The sequence below is a fragment of the Crocodylus siamensis genome, chromosome 9 (assembly GCF_052110815.1).
Source record: "Crocodylus siamensis isolate JL-2025a chromosome 9, ASM5211081v1, whole genome shotgun sequence".
NCBI classification, from domain to species: Eukaryota; Metazoa; Chordata; order Crocodylia; family Crocodylidae; genus Crocodylus; species Crocodylus siamensis.
Genome location: NC_143403.1, coordinates 74,074,791 through 74,095,261, shown reverse-complemented (window position 1 = coordinate 74,095,261; position 20,471 = coordinate 74,074,791). Strand labels below are relative to the sequence as shown.

The following is a 20,471-nucleotide window of genomic DNA, read 5'->3' as shown; positions in this document are numbered from 1 at the left end:
TCGCGTGTCCCAGTCCCATCGTCGCCTTGGCCTTCCTGACCTCCCCTCTGCAGCTCCGAGCAACCGCAGTGTAGTCCTCCTGGGTGATGGCCCCTCCCTGCCATCAGGTGTGCGCCTCCCTTTTAGCTAGGAGACGTTCCCGGATGCTTTTGGTGAGCCGTGGGGGCTTTTGTGCCCTTCTGCTCCTTTTGATCCATGCTGGGTTTACCTCCCTTTGGGCTTGGAGGATCGTCTCCTTAAGGAGCAACCACACTCCTTGGACACCTCGCTCCCCTCTCCCCCGGGACCTCAGCGCCTCCCCGACTGTTCTCCTTAGCTTGTTGAAGTTTGCCCTCCTGAAGTCCAGGGCTGCTGCCTTGCTGCCGGCCTTTGCCACCTTGCGCTGGATGGTGAATCCCGGCAGGCGATGATCGCTGTCGCCCAGGTGGTCGAGCACCCGCAGCCCCCGCACCAGGTCATCGCCCGTGGCCAGCACCAGGTCCAACAAGGCCTCTCCCTGGTGGGGCTGTGCACCTCCTGGGTTAGATGGAGGTCCTGCATTTGGGCTGGGGACCTACGTGAGCGGTCAAACCTGGCTGACTGCCTTTCCCAGCAGGTGTCTGGAAAGTTCAGGTCCCCCATGACCACATCCTTTGACCTAATGACCTCTGTGAGCTGACTTAAGCATTCCTGGTCTAGCTCTTCCCCATGGTTGGGTGGTCTGTAGTAGACCCCAGTGTTAAGTCTCTTTCCCCTCGACTGCCTTGCATGCTAACCTAGAGCACTTCAGAGTGCCCTTCCTCTGACTCTCTGCTACCTGGTGAGGATGTGTATTCCTCCTTGACATAGAGTGCCATATGCCCGCCTTTCCTCCCTGTCCTGTCCCTCCTGTACAGCCGATAGCCCTTGACATCCACCGCCTAGTCATGTGTTGGGTCCCACCACGTTTCAGTGAGCCCCACTATGTCTGGGTTGATGTTGGCTAGCAGGAGGGTGAGTTACTCCTGCTTGTTTCCCATGCTACGAGCATTTGTGTAGAGGCATTTGAGGCCTCCTGTGGGTGTGTGCACTGGCCCCCTACTTTCAGCATTGCCCTGGCCCCTGTTGCTTTCCTGCGTATATGTCTGCTCATCGGTCTCGGCTGGGCTGTACTTGTGGGCGCTGCTTGGTTTAGCGGTCCAAGGCTTCCTCCGCCCTCATCTTCCCCTTCCCCCGACGAGCCTAGTTTAAAGCCCGCTGGTGGAGATCCACCAACCTAGAAGGGAACACATGCTTACCTTTGGGGGAAAGGTGTAGCCCATCCCACCCGAGCATGTCTCTCGTCGTGGTCGTTGTCGAGGAAGCCAAAGCTGGCCTCGAGACACCGTTCCTAAAGCCGCCAGTTGGTCTCTGCGATGCACGTCTCATCTCAGAGACCAACTCTTACATACCGTAACACATGTTTTTATGTTTAATAAACAAGCATCAACCTTTACTATAGGAGACGACTATTTTTTCATTGCAGTTTTCCTTGAGTTGTGTTACAAATGAGGCCTAATAGCAGCCATGCCTGACAGAATTGCAGTATCCTCCTAGAGCATAAATGCCATGCTGGGTCAGACCACAGGGCTGTCTAGCTCGCGATCCTGCATCTCTCAGTGACATCGCGGATGTTAAGGGGAAGAGTGTTTACGCAGGGCACATCCAGGTGGATCTGTCCCCATTCTCTCTTCCCTTGCAGTATTCAGAGGTATAGAAGGTAAGTTGCGCTCCTAACAAGCATGTTCAATACCCGCTGACAGACACATCCTGCATGAATTTGTCCCATCCTTTTTTGAACCTTGTTAAATTATTTATCAGCCTCTGAAACATCATTTGGCAATGAATTTCACAATTACATGCTATGTGAAAAAGAACTGTCTTTTGCTTGTTTTTAATCTTCTTCCTAATAATTTCCTCGTACATTCCCTGGTACTGTGCATGAATAAACAGTAAATTCCTATGTACTTTCTCATTTATAACATTGTATACCAGGGGTTAGCAACGTTTCTGGGCAGTGTCAAAAATACAACTTTGACTTCTAAGATGTTGGCATGCCAGGGGTGGACGGTGGGGGACCCGCGAGGGGACCCGATCCATGTTGTGGCAGTGCAACCCCAGCCCTTTCCCCGCCGTCCACCCAGAGGCACGTGTACCAAGCAAAATGCCTTCATGTCCCACACTCTTGTGCCTGTGCCAGGGGTTGCCTACTGATTTAGTCTCTGCAGACCGACCTCTCTATTCCCCTGATCATCCTTGCTGCTTGTCTCCATGCGTTTTCTTCCGCTGTTATATCCTTTAGGTGTGGAGACCAGAACTGCACTTGGCGTTCAAGGTACGCGCGACTACCGAGGGATCTTTGAGGAGGAGGTGCAAGCATTGGACCATGCTAAGTTAAAATGCTTGAACTAGAGTCTCATATTTAAAATGCAAGGGCATTTATAGATGTGCTCTGGGAGTGGGGGGTACTTAATGAGCGAGCTGTGCTAATTAAAAGTGCCCAAACATCACATGCATCAGGGTCCTCATGCTGAAAAATGGCAGCGGGGTGCTTTGAACTGAAGCTCATCAAATGAACTTTAGTTTAAAGCACCCTGCCACCATTTTTCAGTGCAGGGACGCTGATGCACATGACGCTGGAGGCTGCTGGAGCATGGTAATTTCCACTCCGAGGCTCTGGATTTACAGCACATCAGAGCAGGCTTGCTGCACGTCTGTAGGGGCCCCAAGAGAACGCGAGTCCTTTACGTAGAATATTTGTCTCAGCCGTTGTTTTGCTGGATGGTTTTGTGCCAGCTGTACTGACCTTGTTTCCTGATAAATGTTTCAAAAATAAAAACAGGCTTAATCATAAGTTGTGCAAGTGAAGTCTTTGCAAGTGAAAACTCAGTTCCCCAGGAGCTCTTGTCACAGAGCCTGGAGATCTATGCAAACCTATCACAGAGGATGCATGATGCTGGCTCCTATTTGTTGTTGAGAAGACAGATCAGTTACCTAGGCCAAGCTCCATGAATAGGGCATCATCCTTTATAGTAAATGATTGCATGTGGCTGCCAAGACGGAAGAAATGCTTTCAGTCAGGGATGCTTAAAAGAGAAGAATGATGTTGTTCAGTCATTTCACCTTCCGTGACCTGGAGACATTCACCTCTGATTGACCAGCGTCATTTTCTACTTTGTATTCATATTGTTAGACAAACTGAGCCATTGATTCAGATTAAGCTTTGCGGACCTGACTACAATTTGAACTCGTTTGGCTGTGTACATTGCATACGAGAGTGAATAGGCTCAGTCTGCAGTGGATGCGAATGTTTCCTTCCCATGGTAAAGAACTCAGTGGCTGTGTGTCTAAATGAACCGCAGGCAGGGCAGCGAGCAAAACAGTTCCCATGCAGGGAAGAGAAATGGAGGCCTTTAACCAGGGAACAAATTGCATTTTCTTTCATCAGAAAGAATTCAACTGTTGCCATTACCTGCAGATACCCACCATTCACATCACCTTTATTTCAGATGTTGCCTGTAATTGTAAAAACAATGATTGAAATTCTCTTTGTCTGCGGCTGTAAAAAGAATTAAGTTGAAATATAGCAGAAATGCCAATCACTGTGTTAAGAATAGAGATTAGGAGTGAGCCAACTCCCTCTCCCTGTGAAGTGGGAGTGTGTGTACACACACCTCCTCCTTTGCTTCATGTTAATTATCTGTACTCAGAAAGAATTTCAATAACCTTCTGCTGTTCACATCAAAACAGCACATTGTGCAATCTGTCTGTGAATAGAGCTCTGCTCCGATAGCATCATGGTAGATGATATGATCTGATGTCTGGGCATTTACTTCCTCTCAGATATTGGCTCCACTTCTGTAGGACGCGGCTGAGATGGACGTGCTACTTTTTTCAAAGAACAAAACCTTTCCTTTTGAGGTGCCCTGGCATCTGCTCTCAGGATAGGGAGGTATTGGAGCTGTTACGGTTCTCCAGAGAAGCGCCGCGCAAGAACCTCACCGTATTTCACAGCAGAGGCTGTGACGGACCCCAGTTTCTGTTGGGTAGGAGGCCAGCCTCCCTGACGCTCACCCCGGCAGTGGGTGCCGTGGTTCTTGAGCATTTCTGCAAGCCTGGTACAGTACCCAGCTGCTGCCTGCTCTTCTCCCAGGTGCCCAGGAGTTTTGACTTTCCTGGAACTCTTCTGCCTTTTGTAGATACCTGGCTCCGAGCAGCACCAAACATTTTGGCTAATGCTTTCCCAGTCCCAGGGCAACTTAGCGTGCTAAAGGAAACAGGCAGCATGCTGAAGCTGTCCAAGGCCCTCCCTTCTAGCTGTACTGAGCTGTCTAAGCCCTTCCGGCAGGAAGAAAAGCACCGTGGTGCAAATACTTTCTCCGTGCCATAAAACTGGAACCATACAGATGTTCCAGTAATAAACCTCTGTGTTAAATTACTTGAACAAGTAAATGAGAAATAAGATGTGGCTTCTCTCCTGGGTTATTGTCCCCTTGTGCCTTTTATCCTTTGCGGAAGGATATTGAACGTGTTGATGGAGTTCCACCTTTGACCTCCACTGCTGGAACCTCGGGTCAGCTGGAGAAACGGATTAACTGGGGACCTGGGTGGGGGGCAGTGTCCTTTTAAATCAGAGACCAGCTACAGTAGAGCTAGTGGAGCAGATGAACAGAGCAGTGCCACACACCCTTCTGGCTCAGCCCTCCTCTCCCTGGCAGGACTGGCCCCCGGCGTTGCATCTCTCCATCACTGTCATGGGGGAATGAGCCTGCAGAGGTCATAAAAGTGGATTGCAGATTTCAGTAAATGCTTCCATGGGCCATTTATTTGCTGCTCTTTTCTGTGTGAGGTTTATTCTGTCCTACTGGTAGGAGATGGAAAAGGCATAGTAGAATACTCCGCTGTTGGAGAAGAAATTTTATACTGCAAAAAAAATAAATAATGCTATAGCCAGGGGAATGAAGCCAGGCCAGCTCAGGCTGTGATCTAATCAGAACTTATAAGGAGTGGTGGTAAGAGCATGCTTTGCAGGCCACGTTTGGATACTGCATACCTCCCTCTGCCCCGATCTTGGCCGGACTGGTGTAATTCTGACAAATGCTACATGTCCTGTGGAACAGCACTATACAGGAATAGCAACATGCTGCATTTCAAAAGGATGCAGCTTTATCAAGTTGATGGGTATAAAAGATGCATTAACGATCCTGCTTCAAGCCAGGTTCTCGAGGAATTCTTCACAAATGTTGGGATTGGCACATCTCGTTTGGTTGTGATCTCTCATAACAATCTAATCTCCTTCACGTGGAAGGAAACCTGTGATTTCCCACTTTGCATCTGAGACCATCTGGGAGGGTCTGAAGAAAGAGTCTCATAGAATCACAAATTAGATGAGAAGTCCTGCTTCTTCCCATCTAATCCATTCATTCCCTGGACGCACGGGGTAAGGGCAGAACAAGGCTTTTTCTACACTGTTGTTGTTCTCCAGTGTTGTTTGCCTATGTGCAGTGTTCTTCTGCGTAATAACTGGGGTCCTCGAACACCAGAGCTCTGGCTAATCCCTCTTTCAAACCTGTAAGCACTGGGATGTCCAGCCCTTCCCTCGGGGATTGAAAACATTCAGGTGGGACCTAAGAGGTTCAAAACAGCCAAAACATTTTTTAAGCACCTGAGCCCAGACTCTTTGCAGTTTGGAGTATCCTATAACCTGTAATCTGAGCTGTTGGAAACATCAGCACACAGCCCATCATCCAATTATGAATTATTCCAGACACTAGGATCCCACTCCAGGAAAAACAATATGCATTGGGTCTTGAATTTTTAGAGTTAATTCAGAGCTGTACTTTTGGTCTCTTTTGGCAGCCAGGATGAGAGATTTTTTTCTGGACTTCCTGTTGCACTTCTCACTGTAGCATCAGGTACCTCACTATCACTAATGCATTTATCCTCTCGGGAGGTTCCCATTTTGCCTATGGGGAATTGGGACACAGAGATCAGGTGACGCGCTCAGCATCACAGAGGCCTTTCGAAAGAAGCCACGTCTCCAAGGCCCAGTCCAGGGTCTCGACCATGAGACCATGCCTAGAGACAAGGGACAGTTGTACTCGCATTTTGTGTCTGGGGGGAAAAAAGGAGTTCACACTGCAAGCTTAAAGAAACCAGCTATCTGGGACAGTCTGCCTTGCAGGGGAGTGTCCCAGGGCTCCCAGAGAATCTCTGAAACATGCATTTTGTCCTGAACTGATCCCCAAACGGGCAACCTGTCGCATGTCCCCATGGCACCGGGTAGCTCTGTGAGGAGCAGCAGAGACACGCCGCCTCTGGGCACAGGACCATGTGAATCCAGTACAGCTGTACTACTTTTGGCTGGGAAGCTAGTGCTGGGCAGCCTCCTGACCCAGAAGCAGTATAGTTGTGTGCACGTGGCAGTGCCTGCGCTCATTAGCTGTGATGACAGTGCTGCCCTGCCAGAGCCGGGAGTGGCGTAGCGACTTCCAGTCCAGGTCTGCAGTGGGTCCCAGCACTTCGGGATCCCCTGGTCCTGCTGCTGTAATCCTGCCGGGCTAGCGGTGATCCCAGAGACACCCTGTTAGCCAAGCAATAGCATGCCTCTTCCCTTGTGGGCCCTCTAGGTCCAGTCTGCTCCTTCAACTCCTCAGCTGCAGGACAAGACTCGATTTTCTGCAGAAAGGATCCCAGACAGCGACGCTTCACTTTGTCTAGCACGAGGCAGGGTGCGAGATGCATCAGTAATGCACCTGCGTGGCATCCCCACCCCGGGTCCCTCACCACTCGAGCCATCTTTGTGAGTTGGGTTATTGTCATAGAATCACAGAAGTGGGGTCGAAGGGACCTTGTAGATCTTCAAGTCCGACCCCCCGCTTGGGCGGGAGAAAAGACTAGACTCATTTGAGTCCAGCCAGGTAGTCATCGAGCCTCTTCTTAAAGATCCCCAGGGTAGGAGCCAGCACCACTTCCCTAGGAAGTTGGTTCCAGCTTCTAGCCACCCTGACTGTGAAGTTGTTCTTGCGGATGTCTAATCTAAACCTCCTCTCCGATAATTTGTGTCCATTGTTCCTTGTCATGCCGGGGGGCGCTAGGGGAAACAGTGCCTCCCCCAAACCCTTCTGGTCCCCCCTATTGTCCAAGTGTGACATCTTGCCACCTCGCTTCTCTCGAACGTGGCGCGTGTCCTGCCTTCTTCCCTCGTTCTGAAATAGCTCGTTAGGTCATTCCCTTTTGTAACCTCTCATCTGTTCTCTGGGTGATCTCCTGGGCAGCCCTTTCCCTCACCTGGGTGGACTGGTTTCTGTCGTATTTTTCCCTTGTTCTGTGGGTCAGCTTTGTCTTGAGGCGTTTCCATTTGATAGGAAACCGTTGAGGTTTATTTCTCCGCATTGGTACGCTACTTGTAATTCCAGCCTGACATGGAAGTGAAAAAAGATAAAAGGCATTGGGAGTAGAGTTTGCAGTCTGACACAGCTCTCGCTGTCTCTGAATTCATCCCAGTAGTATTTTGACGCATTTCCCAGATTGTAGCAACTGTTTTGTCAGGTCGCTGTGAACAACCCCCACCCCTCATCCCCGCCTGTGCTTGGACCCACTGAGCATATTGCGTGTTTTTCGTATCTCGAGGAGAGGAGTTTATGCACGCCTGCTGGAAACTGAAGACCCTGCTAAGCGTTGTGGGTTCATGATCCATTACATTCACTGTCCCCTTAAAGTGGGCACCGGGCTATCCTTCCTGTTTCAGCTGTTTTCACATAAATTCCAAATTCTTTCGATTTGCAATTTTATATGGCACTTTTATTGAATTCATCACTAGAATTACTGTCAGTCACGATGATCAGATTCCACCAGTGACTGAAAACAGAGGCCATTTATTCCAAGTGCATTTCAGCTCCTTTTATCTCTGCTTCTCACTGTGGCGCTTGCGTCGCCAGATTTTGTATGATTAAACTCCTTGGCTTGTTTCACATGTTAACATGTCTGAGAGCAGAGTTGCTGCCTTTCTGGCATCCTGTTCCATACTTCTTTTGTGCGTAGCAGTCACTAAAATCTGCCTGTCTGTTCTTCCTTGTGGCATCAAAGAAAGATTTAATTATTAGACTTTGGCTGTGGTTATCTTGGCTTAAAGTTTAGGTTTTAAGAAAAAGAACAGGAAGTGAAAGTTGCCAGCAGGAGTGCTGAAATGAAAGGGCCTGGAGGAAGCAGAGGAGTAAAAGAAATTCTGTTTCTTGACATTGTCGGTGTGGGATTGCTGGGGCCTGCAGGACAAGGTGTCCCGGAAGAGCTGAATTGCCCTGGCTGCCTCCTGATGAGGATGCTGACATAATTCGGTATCACTGAGCTGTGTGTGCTTTCTCAGGCCGGGCAAGTGTACCTATCGGATGAAGAACACAGCTAAATGAAGTATCGTCATCTGTTGCTCGAGTTGAATTTCAGACTCTTCTTTGCCGGTCTTTGCAATCAAAATGCCGTCTCTTCATTTTAAGAGCTCTTGCTCAGGAGTAAATCCCCCACCCCGGGGAAATGGAGGTGCTGTGCCACTCAGGTGTCTCGTGTCTGAGGAAACGGCGGCGCTCGGAGGCGTTGGTGCGGCCTCCCTCCCCGCTCGCCACCCGGACCCGACCTGGCTGGAGGACGTGGGTGCCCGAGAATGGTGCCCGAGCCCAGGAGTGATGCGTGGGCCGCGCGCTGTGCAGACCGTCGTGCTTTGCAGTAGAAGAAAAGGTGCCTGGGCGCTAGCGCTGCGTGTCTGCCGCGCGGGCTCTCAAGGCCCGCCGTGGAGGGGCGCGGGCCCTGGGCGGCTGTGGGGGTAGCGGGCACACTGCCATTTTTCCTCCATGCGGGGGGCGCCCTGCCTCCCGCGTATCGGGGCCTGAGCCCCGGAAGGCAAGGCTGTGACTTGGGGTAAAGAGAAGGTGATTCGCGCGTTTCATCACTACTGCGTGTTTCCTACGGCGGGGACATCCCTCCCCCGGCAAGCGTCCGGCGCGGCGCTGGACCAGGCCTCTCGGCGGCGCAGGGACCTGCCCCGCGCCGTGTGCAGCGCCGCCCGCTGCGCCCATTGCTCGGACGGGGCGGGGCGGGGCGGGGCGGGGGCGGTGCTAGGGGCCGGGCCGGGCGGGGCCGAGCGGAGCCGAGCCCAGCCCAGCCCGGCCCGGCGCGGCGCGGCACGGCACTGCACGGCCGGGGCTCGCCCGCAGCTCGCAGCGCGGCCCTCCGGCGGCGATGCGCCCCGGCGCCGGCCCCGGGCGGCGGCGGCGGCGGCTCGGGCTGTGCGCGGCGGGCGGCCGGGCCTGACCGGCGGGGCATGCCCGGCCCCGGCCCCGCGGCGGCAGCAGCATGCCCCGCCGCCCGCCCGCGCCCTGACCGCCGCGCCGCGCCGCTCCAATATGATGAAATGGCAGCCGCGCAAGAAGGTGAGTGCGGCCCGAGGCGCGGGCGGGTGCTGGGCTCAGCCCGGGCCCGCGGCGACGACCCGTCGTGGGGGCGTCTGCGGGGCCGGGGCGGGAGCCCCGTCTCGCCGCCTCCCCCCCTCCCCCGGGGGACCCCCGCGCTCGCTCGCTCGCCGTCTCCTCTCCTGAGGCGCGGAGCAGCGCGGGCGAAGGCGTCACCGCGCGCGGAGCACACGCGTGTGCGTCTCCTCAGCCCTGCGCCTTCGCGACGTTCAAACCGCTTAACGATCCGCCCGGTGAAGTTTCAGGACCGGGCTGGGGGCGGGAGCGCGGTTGGCAACGGGCATCTCCCGTCGGGGCTGATTGCTGAGAGAGAGAAGTCGAGCGGGTCGTGACAGGCTTACGTTATCGCGGATCGGGACGGTTTTCCTATTTCCAGGCGAGAGAACCGGACCGTCAGGCTTTCAAAGGCCCTGCGAGATGCGACCGAGAGGTTTGGGGAGGCAGCGTCTCCTGCGAACCTGATACGTGTGCCGTCCTTGGAGCAAACCGTGTGCTTCCCACAGCTCCTCCTTGCTGGGCTCCCTGTCTGAGAGACTGCCTGTGGCCCCTTGCAGGCAAGCAGGAGGATCTTCCTCCAGAAGTAGTGCCCCTGCATGCCGCCCGTAGAAGAGGGGGTGAGAGCGCTCGGGTCTGACGGCTCTTGGGGCGAGCAGCAGGTCGGGCAGGGAGGTGGGGGGGGTGGTCTGGTCTGCCCCCCCAGGGTTATTCAACCTGCCACGTCGGCTGTGCCGAGGATCCGTTAAATCGTTAATAACCGCGTCCGGCTGAGCAGCAGACCTGCGTTGTTGGTGATGTGCAAGAACCGGGTCTGTTGACTAGAGCTCAAGCAGTGCCACCTCCACCGTGGTAGGGTTTATTCGGACGTACCCACCTCCTGGGTAAGTGCACCGTTCAGCCTGGGCGCAGGGAAGAAGAATCTGCTCCGAGGTGGTGTGGGCAAACCTCACTGAATGACGTCCCGCCTTGCTGTCACGGTGTGCAGCGTGACGCTCACCTGAGCTGTACTGACCGTAGGAAGATGGAGCCGCACTTCTGCGGAGGTTTTCAAGCAGCGGTTTAAAAGCAAACCTCAGCTGTCTTCATGTCTAACATACCTTTCATTCTCCGTTTGTAAACACGGCGCTTGCACTTGGGGCAGGCCCCGCAGTCTGCGCAGAGCCACTTGTTGTGGGGACAAGCATCCGTTCTCGCCTGGCTCGAGGGCACTTGATTTATTTCCTTTGACACACAATGTGTGCGTCGTGCCCGCAGGAAACGGGACCGCGTTCCATAGGAAAGTCCCTATTGATCCTATTAGAAACAATGACATCTTTTTCAGTGACCTTTCTTCTTGTCAGTAATTGTGCTTGTGTGGCACATTACAAAGAGAGACTGCCGGGGAAACATCTTGACTGATATCTGCTCCACTTGTGAAATGTCACACGCTGTAGTGTTCTTCCTCTCTGTGGTGAATTGAACACACTACTTCCCTGGCAAGGGGAAAAGTTGTTTTTAAAAGAGCAGCCTTTGTACACCGTATCACTTACAGAACAGAGAGCTGTTTCCTACCCTGTGAGAGCGCCTTTGAAATGAGCGGGGAGCAAATGCATTTGCAGAATACGAAGCAATCTGTGCTGTAAAGGAATGAACGGGAGGTTTATCTGGCCCTTAGGTTCCTATGGTGGCAACATACTCCTGGGAGATCACAGGATACAATGCAGCTAGTTACCTCCAGATTTACCTACACTCCTGGGCTCTGATTGTTCAGATTACAGCGTCTTTGACAAACCTGAATTCAGAGCAGATGAAAATAATCCAGATTTGACTCAGTAATGAGATGAGGCTTGTAATGAACACTGTGGCCAAGCGTTGGACCTAACCTGGATTCGCACGCAGTATTGGTGCCTGTCAGACACGCAGCAAAAGAACGAACAGTTTCTGAACAGCACATGCAAAGCTGAATCCAGCTCTTGGTGTGCTGTCGCTGTGCTGTTAAATATTGTCTCTATTTTCCATGTATGGGCTTTGTGGCTCTCTCCATGCAGGATGGCATTCCAGAACGATTATAGTGCAGCCTTGGCCATTAACGTGCTTCTGGCCAAAGCGATAGGGCCGGGCTTACTGCTTTCCCTTCTGCGTTGCTTTGACAAAGCGGGGCCGGGAGCTAGGCAGGTGCAGTTGGCTGGCTCTGGGTTTAGCGTATGCCGCGGTGCCAGAAAGGTTAGCCCCTCCCTGAGTTTTAACGGCAGTGCTCGATTCCTTCAAGATGCGTGAAGGTGATGTGCTCTTGGCCAGTTCTGTGGGAATCTTGTAACTGCCCTTCTTTTGGGTTTGGGGCAAAAAGGAAAAACCTGCAGGATTTATGTTAAGGGCTTGCCATCAGCACTGACTTATGCACGGTTCCCAGCGCGGGAAAGGCAGGCAAAGTGCATGAAGCCGGGGTGGCTGTTTAGCGGTGGTACCCTGGGAGGTGTGCGTAGGCTAGGTCAAAACTTCTGTTTCTTGCTCCGCACGGCACCTCTTAGATGGAAGAGTTTTGGGAAACGTTTTCAGGCCTGGGATATCTTGTATCTGAGGGCAGCTGTGCTTCTGCAGGAGTGGATGCGACCGCGTTGGTAGTGCAAGATGGTGGGATAGTATAGGTTGGTGGTGCTCAGCTGCTCTGGCCCCACAGGCTGGGTGAGTGGCATGGGCCCGATCCAGTGCTGAGGTGCCTGGGGCCATGCCGTCTGGTGGCAGGGGAGCAGTGGCAGTGATAATTGCCACAGCTCTGGGGGCAGTTAGCTCTACTCCTGCTCCCTTTCCACCAAGTGTCCGGACCCACGGGAAGCTCCACAGGCCAGATGACGTGGCTGTGTGGGCTGGACTTGGCCCATGGGCCAGAGGTTGAGCCCTGCTGGTTTAGAAAAGGAAGCAACTAGTTTAATGCAAACTGTATTGTAATGTGGCAAGCACAGCGTCACGTTCCTTTCCAGAGAGACAAGGCTTTCTTTTGAACCCGTCTCCTCTATTTAGGGGGGTTCTTTCCAAATAGTTTCCCCCAGCAGTTGTCCAAACCCTAGTTGTTGGTTTCTAGAAAGAAACATATCCCCGATCATGTGTGAATGAGTATATAAAACTGCAATTACTCTTGCCTAGATGGCCAGCGTGACACCCCCTGCTGTTCTTCCAGCACCGTTGTATGTGCGGCCAGTCCTGTGGGCTAATCACATAGAGCTGTGGTCTCCAAACTTTTTTGATCACACACCCTTATCTGTAAAAATTTTTTGAGCACGCACCCCCAATATATGTATATTTATTTATTTATAAATTATATACATGTACTACTTGTGTACCGTACGTGACACGTGACTGTCTGACATACGGACCGAGTGAGGGCGCCAGGGTCAATCCATATATTAAATATTAGTAAAGCTTAATTTCTTTCTTATTTTTTTAGATAAAAAATAAATATAAATAGAAGTTCTAATATTTTCTGCCTGCACCCCAATGGATCATCTTGCACAGCTCCTAGGGTGCACGCACCCCACTTTGGAGACCACTGATGTAGAGTAAAAAGAAGAACCAAGTGTTGCATCTTCTTAGCCTAAGTGGAAGATCTTTTGACATTTTCAGAGATGCCATGTTTCGTTTCTGAGACTTTGTAGTTTGGCTTTGTTGTGGTCTGGGAGTTGATGTGGCCTGGGCTGAGTCCTGAAGGTCCTACAGAAGTGACCACCACTGGCAGTGTCAGGAGATCAAGTTAGAATTTGGCTTGCTTGGAAACTTTGGGATTAGCTGGATTTACTCCTCAATATTTGTTTCCTCCAGATGCTTCCTAAATCTTTAATGATCTCTTTCTTATACCATGTCCACTTCCTGGGCTCCCTGTTCTCTTCCCCGTTCACCTGCTCCACTATGCACGCGCATGCTCTGTGTCCACCATTTTATTTTTCCTTGAACCCGCTTTGCGGTCCCTGTGCTTTGCCCTTCTGCAGCCAGACCATCCGTCTGTCAAGCTGGGTGTCCTCCAGGAGTGGCAGGTGCCTGAGGATTTAAAGCCAAAGCATATTATTATGCACCTGTCCAGTTGTGCAGTTCTGGTTGCAGGTGAACTTCCTTCCTGACTCCTGCAGTGGCTACCCTGCAGGATACGATTTGGTTGTCCTCACTTAGCACGGAGCTAGTTCCTTTGGTGTTCCTCGCTTTACATGTCCATACTCGGTAATGCTTCGGTGTGCAGCGACTTGCCCCCTGTCCTGGGAGGATTGGATGCATTTGGCAGGATCCCAGGAACAGGCTTTTGCCTTTGCTCCAGTGCAGCGTGATACTTTCATGACGCTTTCAGATCCTGCATCCAGAGGGAGAAAGGGGCTGATGGTCCCAGCCTGGGACGGTTAATCCTTACTCACCAGTCACTGAATTCTGGTGATGGATGTATTCTGCTGCATAAATGATGTCAAAAAGCTGGGAAGAGCCTGACCAGAGCATAGGAATTCAACATTAAATTAGAAATTCAGCAGTTGTTTTGCTGTTCCTTTCTCTTATTTCCTCTCAAGGAGTCTGGAATTTCTCATGGAAGAGGTGAGTGGAGAGCATCCCATTGATGGGAATAGGTTGCTAATGAGGGCTGCATAAAATGCAGTGAACCCTGCCTGGCGGTTTCCATTTCCAAAAAGGATTAAAAAAAAAGCTTTTCTGAGTCCCACCTAATTCTGCCCCCTGTCCCACACATCTTGTCTGGGGTGCTGCATCATTTTTCACTACAGCTTATTCCGTAGTGTTTTTCATAAGTGATGGAGCCTCCACTCTTCCTTTAGGAGACTCTTTCACTTAGATTTACCAGGGTTATGTAGCATCTGTTAGTTCTTTTGGTGCAAACTCTACAGACACCATTGTAGCCCGTTCCCTATCGCTGGGCAGGCCCTGGATGGAGTTACTTGGATTTAATTTTCTTTGGTTGTCTTTGTGAATCCATGCTTCTAGAGTTGCCAGTATTTGTGTTTCAGGGTTTTTCTCTCCACAGAGTATTGACCTGATCCTGCCAATGCATATTTAGGGGCTTTCAAAATGGTAAATATTGACCCTTTGCTAATACTATTTAAGGAGTTTCTGTAACAGTGAGTATTGACTTAGTGAGCTCTGGCAGCTCCTGAGTAGCTGGTTCTGGTGGAGTCTTTACAGCCTGTCTTGCAGATGAGTATTGAATAGAGCATGAAATCTTACAAGCTTGATTCAAAAATCTCTATTTTAAAATAAAAGATAATAGGCTCTGAGCAGGCTCAATCCAGCAGCTGGTTCCTAGATATTTTGGAGGTTTCTTTCTTTATTTTATTGAACACTGAAATAGCTTTTGTCTCTGTCCCAGACCTGGAACGTGCAACATTTCACTGAAAAATGGGCCCCTTTTAGTGTCACCGCAATGGGGGATACATGGTAATGTGTAAATGGGGATCCGAAATGAAACAGAGATGTGCAGAAACAGCAAAAGTCCAACAGACTCAAACCCCAGTGCTGGTGATGAGGCATTTAGGGTTTTATATGTTTGCTTATGAAGAAATAATGAGCGACTGGTTTTGCTTACATTTTCCCTCTGCACAAGAAGAAAAACAAATGCAAAGCTCAGAGTTACTTGTAACCTCTGGTATTTTGTTTGGCTTTGCACAATTTTTACAAATACTGCAACAGCTGTTGCCATGTTTTCCCTAATTGTCCTAAGAAAAAGTGCACATCAAAATAGTATCTCCAGGCCTATAGTTTTCCCAGCAGAAAGTAATGTCTGAGGATGATGTTGTATTTTATTTTAATTTTATTTTTTCTGTGCCTTATCTTCTCAACGTGGCTAATTTTTAAAATGTTCCCACCTTTTCTAATCTGTACTTTTGTCATCGGAACCTGATTTTATGGCACTGCAGATAGAGCAGGGTGTTTTCTTGTTGGGATGAGTAAAGGCAGCTCCATATTCCCACATGCAGCAGAACTGTAAGTTAATCAATGTGATGACAACATACAATTCGCAAAGAAGCAATTCCTCCTATATTTCCCAAATAAAGCATTTGAAGGGAATACTCCTTGCAGTAAGTGCTGTACTAGAGAATTTCAGAGTACAAGATAATTGCTTGTAATTATGGAAATTTCTGCAAGGGGAATCGTCTTAATTTGTTCCTGCTAAGAAACAGAAATCTTCTCGTTGCATCATTTGAATCCTTCAGGAGATGAATGCCCTCTGCCTTTGTAATAGTGAAGCGGGATGGTAGCCCTTTGGTAGATCTGAAATCACCCCTGTCAGGGTAAATTTCTGCTAAAAGCAGATTTAAGTTTTAAGAAACTATTCTGAGGCGTACAGACAGCCTTTGGCATAGGGTAACTGGCAAAGAATTGTGCATTTCTGGGCAAGAGGAGAGATGCAAACAGCCTCTTCAGGAGAGTGAGATTGCTCCTGCAACATAGCTGTAGCGTAATGAGCCTGGGGCAAGAGCTTTGCAGCACTGACGTGTCCTGCAGTTTCACGGAGGCATGGTCGGAGTTTCTTGCTTTCAGGCTTTTGGGGAACTGATGTGTGGGATGTTGGGCTGGCTCCTCCCGCTCCGCTGCTCCCTGTGCCATCATCATCTTTGTCAATGCCCCGCAGTCGAGGATGACTGTCTTCCATGACTGCCTTGTCTGTGGGTCTGAAGATGGGCAACAAGGCCAACCTGGGATCGACAGGTTCCCGATGCTGTACCTGCTCTGTGGATAAACAGAACGCTGTGCCCTCCAGCAAGGCTGTGAATTCAGCACCTTTCATCGGAGCCAAGTCTACTTAAAAATCACTTTGAATCTGTGCATATTAACATGGGGAAAATAAACAGATACAGGCAATCTCTGCACGTGCTGTCAGCAAACCATACGTTTCATGGATCGTTAGCCTGTGTTGATAAGAGGAATTAGGGCGTAGTGCTGCCTTACTGGGCTTGGGAATCCCCCCCAATGTGAGCAGCTCATCTTGCTACCCTTTGTCACCCACAGAAGGTGCTGGATGGTAACATGAAGTGATGAACGTGGTGTTTAATCCCACTGACCTATATTTGAGTATCAGTTTGTCCACAGCAGCATTGTTCACAGGAATTCAGCATGATAGCTTGAAGATGCACTGCAATGCTGTTAGAGGAGTGTCATTTTTGATTTAAGTTTATGACCGTCTAGAAACATCCATTTCCTTCTTACTTTGTTATTGGTTTTCGATAATTATGCAGACATACGGGATTCTTGTGCACCTCATGCAGTGAGCAGAGTACAAGACAGCGGCGAACTGCCGCGTGCAGGCTGAACATTTACAGTAGCGTCTGCGTTAGTCAGGCTTGATCCAGTGTCTTTAGCTCAGAAGGATGAGGCATTGTTTCAGCATGCTGCTTAGCTTATCTCTAAGGAAGGACAGGCGCTTAGTCCTAGTGCAAGACAAAGGAGTAGGCAGACTTCCAAATAGAGTTGGCAGTCCATGCAAAGCACACCACACTAATAACGGGAAAGAGACAGTCAGCATAACCAAGCAAGTGCCTGTGTCGAGACTTTGCAGTCACAACGAGCATCCTGCTCAAGACGGTTCTCTCCCCATCTTCGCAGGACTTAGTACCTTGGTCACCCATCAGTGTTGGACGAGGGGAACCTAGAACATAAGTAAAAGCTACGCAAGTCCTGACTGTAGGGTTCACAGTTTGCCTGCGACTTGAAGAGGAAAGATCAAAGCCAGACTGCCAGGCTGGGTATGTACCCAGCTCCTGCAACGGGATCTCTTTCAAATATAGTAGATAAAAACAGAAACACAGCTCTGCTTGTTTTGTTGTTCAGGGTCTGTTCACACCAAAGGTTATGGGGACCTCTTCCTTTACCCTGCTACATCTCGCTTCCAATTTTCAGCATGGGTGAGGCCTTCACTGCATTGCAGTAGGTATGTGGCTGTATCGCAGTTCATCTTTCACCGTGCTGCGGGCTGGAATTGAGTTTTACGTGGAGTCACCAGCTTGTGCATGGTTGAAGTCTAGACGGACCTTAAACGCTGGTTGTGGAAGTCATGATGAGATGTACGTTATTCCATTAGTTCACCGTGTTGTAACGTCCCACCAGAAATGAAGGAAAATATTCATTGCAAGTCTGCATATGTTAGTTCCCCACACCATTAAAATGGAGCACTTAAGTGCTGAGCGCTCAGATGCTGCTATCACAAACACTAAACAAATGTGTGTAAAGAAAAAAATGAACTAAAGTTATGAGGTTTAAAGCCACAGGTTTCCCATCGCTTTTCAGAGCTTCACAGTTTTGAAAAACTCAGGAGCTGAGAGTGTGTGTATTAAGCAGCAGCTGTAGGACTCAACTGATATAATTAGCAATTAACCAAATGATTTCATTTGAAGAAACCTGATGTTAGAGAACAGAACAGTGCAGGAGATAAAGCTGTGTGAGCTTTCTTCCTGGCAAGTGAGATGCACACAATAGGGGCCAAAGAATGATTTCGTGTGAGTACCAGCACGAAATTGCTTTGCAGTAACGTAAGGTGGAAGGTGTATTCGTGTTCACCACAAGTCTCCCAACTGCAACCGCAGAGGGAGGGTGATGGAGTTCCGCCCGGTACCTCGATTGCTTTGCTGACTGTTTCACCAAGGGCAAATAGTTTTCTGTCTGGATGAGTCCTTTATATTGAGATCTGCCTATACTCTGGGGCTGCTGCCTCCACAGGTTCACTGGCAGAGCTATGGCAGCAGGACCTCTGGGGGAGGTCCAGCAGAAGGGTTTGTTGCTGGTGGCATTATACCATGTCCCAAATGACAGAAGCTCTGTCTGTTGGAGCCCTCTTCTTCTGGCCTACTGCAACTGGAATGGGGCGTGGGGAGCAGCGTGAGCTTAGCTAGGAGGGCTCATCTTCATAAACCCTCTGAGCTAGCTGTGTGAGACAGCTGAGCATGTATTCTGCTCCAAACAAAGCAAATGCAAGGCTGCTCAAGAATTTGAACAGGCTGGATGGAGGGATTTGGGTGGGTACAGTTGGGGATGGGTGCATGTGCTGGTGGGCAAGAGGGTGAGATGGCCCAAAAAGGACTGAGAAGAAAGCCTGAACCAGCACAGAGGGTGGGGGGTGCTGGTTGAGAGAGGCCAGTGGCTGCAAACAGGGCAGGTGATTTGGACTCCTCTTCAAGAAAGCAAGACTGCAACTAGACAGCTGTATCCAAGAACCCTGGGTTTCACCAGAAGTCATGTGTGAGACTGAACGCAGGCGATCTGCTCTGGGAAAAGGAGTAACCCGGAGATCAAATGAGATTGTGCAGCTGGTGTTGACTTGGATCCTCTGTGAGCTACAGCAGGGGTGGCCTGTCTGCAGCAGGGGGCCATGAGTGGCACAGGCAGCCTCTGTGTGTGGCACCTGGCAGATTGGGAAGAGGACAGATGGGGCAGGGAGCAGAAAGCAGAGCAGCAGATCAGGCAGGAAGCACAGGCCAGGGGGCAGAAAGCAGAGCACCAGATCTAGAAGATGGAGGGGGTGGGAATGGCACTCGGGGAGGGTGCGCAGCTCAGTTTGCGGCCTGCCTGCCAAAGAGTTTGGCCCCCGCTGAGTCCGAGGTTTTTCCTTCAGGGACACAGACCTAACCAGCCAAAAGCTGGGGACCGTCTCTCTGTTTATACAAGATGAGAATTAGTAAGCAGCAGAGTCGGATGTCAAAAGGCCTTTGGGTCACGGGTTGAATAGTGCTGTGGTTTATTTACCTCCTGGCTACAGAAAGGTTATTCTAATCCAAGAGCGCAGAGTAAATGTTTGTTGAGAATTTCTGCAGTGTCTAAACAATGAGCTGTTTGCGTGTGTTAGTGGTAGCATGACTGAATGGCAAACAGATGCCAGGACCTATTCCGCCACTGAACTAGCTCATGGAGCCGGAGGGAGGAAGCGGGGAGATGTGCCGGAGAAGCTGCGTGGCAGCAACTGCGCGGGAGAAGCTGTGCCATGCGTGCTGCTGGAGGGGGAAAGGAGCTCTGCTTCCGTCCACAAGCGCGGCAGCCTGGGCCTGAAATTCTGCCAGGAAACCTGATTCCTAGAAGGTTTGTGCTTCAGATTTTGCGGGACATCCCTGAACCGCACCTGCCACTGGCATTTAGGAGTTGCCGTCTCACCTCTGGAAAGGATAAGTGTTTCAGCTGCCTCAAGCATGATCGTTTTTTGTTTGGGAATAAGCAGTCCAGCATCTGACCACCCAGGAACATTGGTTCCTGCAATATTTTTTCTTTCTTTTGGTAAAAGTGGACATGATGCTGCTCATCAGGTTAATAGAATAGAATCTTTTTTGGATATAAGCTATTATACATGTTTGGTCAACTTGAGACATTTCTGTAATTTCCTTTCAGCTTGCAAAACTACACAATAGTGATGGAAACCAGTGAGTTAATAAGCCCTGGTATTGTTGCTGTGGCTTGTTTTTTAACAGTGAATACTGAGTCATGTTTTTAAGCAAAAGGCTTTGTTTTCACTAGAAGGAAATGTTGCTCTTTTTATTGGAGCTGCTCAGATTTGTTTCTCTCATTCTCTTTTTATCATTTACCAGCATATTCCATTTCATGGAGTCAAATGAAGATTGTGAAATGCTGCTAAACAAGTCGTTTTGTTCCAAGCTGCACATTTTTTTGCTGGGGGCATGAACAAGGTAGATAGTTACTCAGACCCCTGTAGTAATTTCCAGCAGGTTTTAGAAACAAACTGTTTAGTAAGCACTGTTCAAGGATCTATCTGTAAGTATGTGCAAACTGGAGCTGATGTACAGAGCACATCCTTAGCTGAGCGGAAATGTTTTTGGGACTGGCTGGCCTAAAAGTAACTCGGCACCACGCTTGTGGGTTTTGTTGCAAATGATAGGTGTCACTAGCAAGAGAGACTCTGGAAGACCATTTCTTGCGGCGGAGATGTAAATAAATTGCATCTTCTGTGTCTGTGGAGACAACCTCCGCACAGCAAAGGGGAGGCTCCTGCATCAGACTGGTGGCGGTTACTTAAATGCTTAGACAAGGCCTAATAATAGTTTTCTTTCATTTGTAATG

The 20,471-nt window shown here is 50.1% G+C and overlaps 1 protein-coding gene across 4 annotated transcripts in view; it reads left to right on the top strand.

Moving 5' to 3' along the window:
* TTC28 (tetratricopeptide repeat domain 28) overlaps positions 1–20,471 on the top strand; it is a 270,751-nt gene that overhangs the window by 105,465 nt on the left and 144,815 nt on the right. Inside the window, exon 1 of one of the 4 annotated variants that reach the window (XM_090062069.1) lies at positions 9,164–9,419. The exons of the other annotated variants lie outside the window; for them this stretch is intronic. Coding sequence (XP_089918195.1) covers positions 9,393–9,419 — 27 coding nt within the window. The 5' untranslated portion in view covers positions 9,164–9,392. Of the gene's footprint in view, positions 1–9,163; positions 9,420–20,471 lie in introns of those variants that run through there. 4 annotated transcript variants of the gene reach the window in all.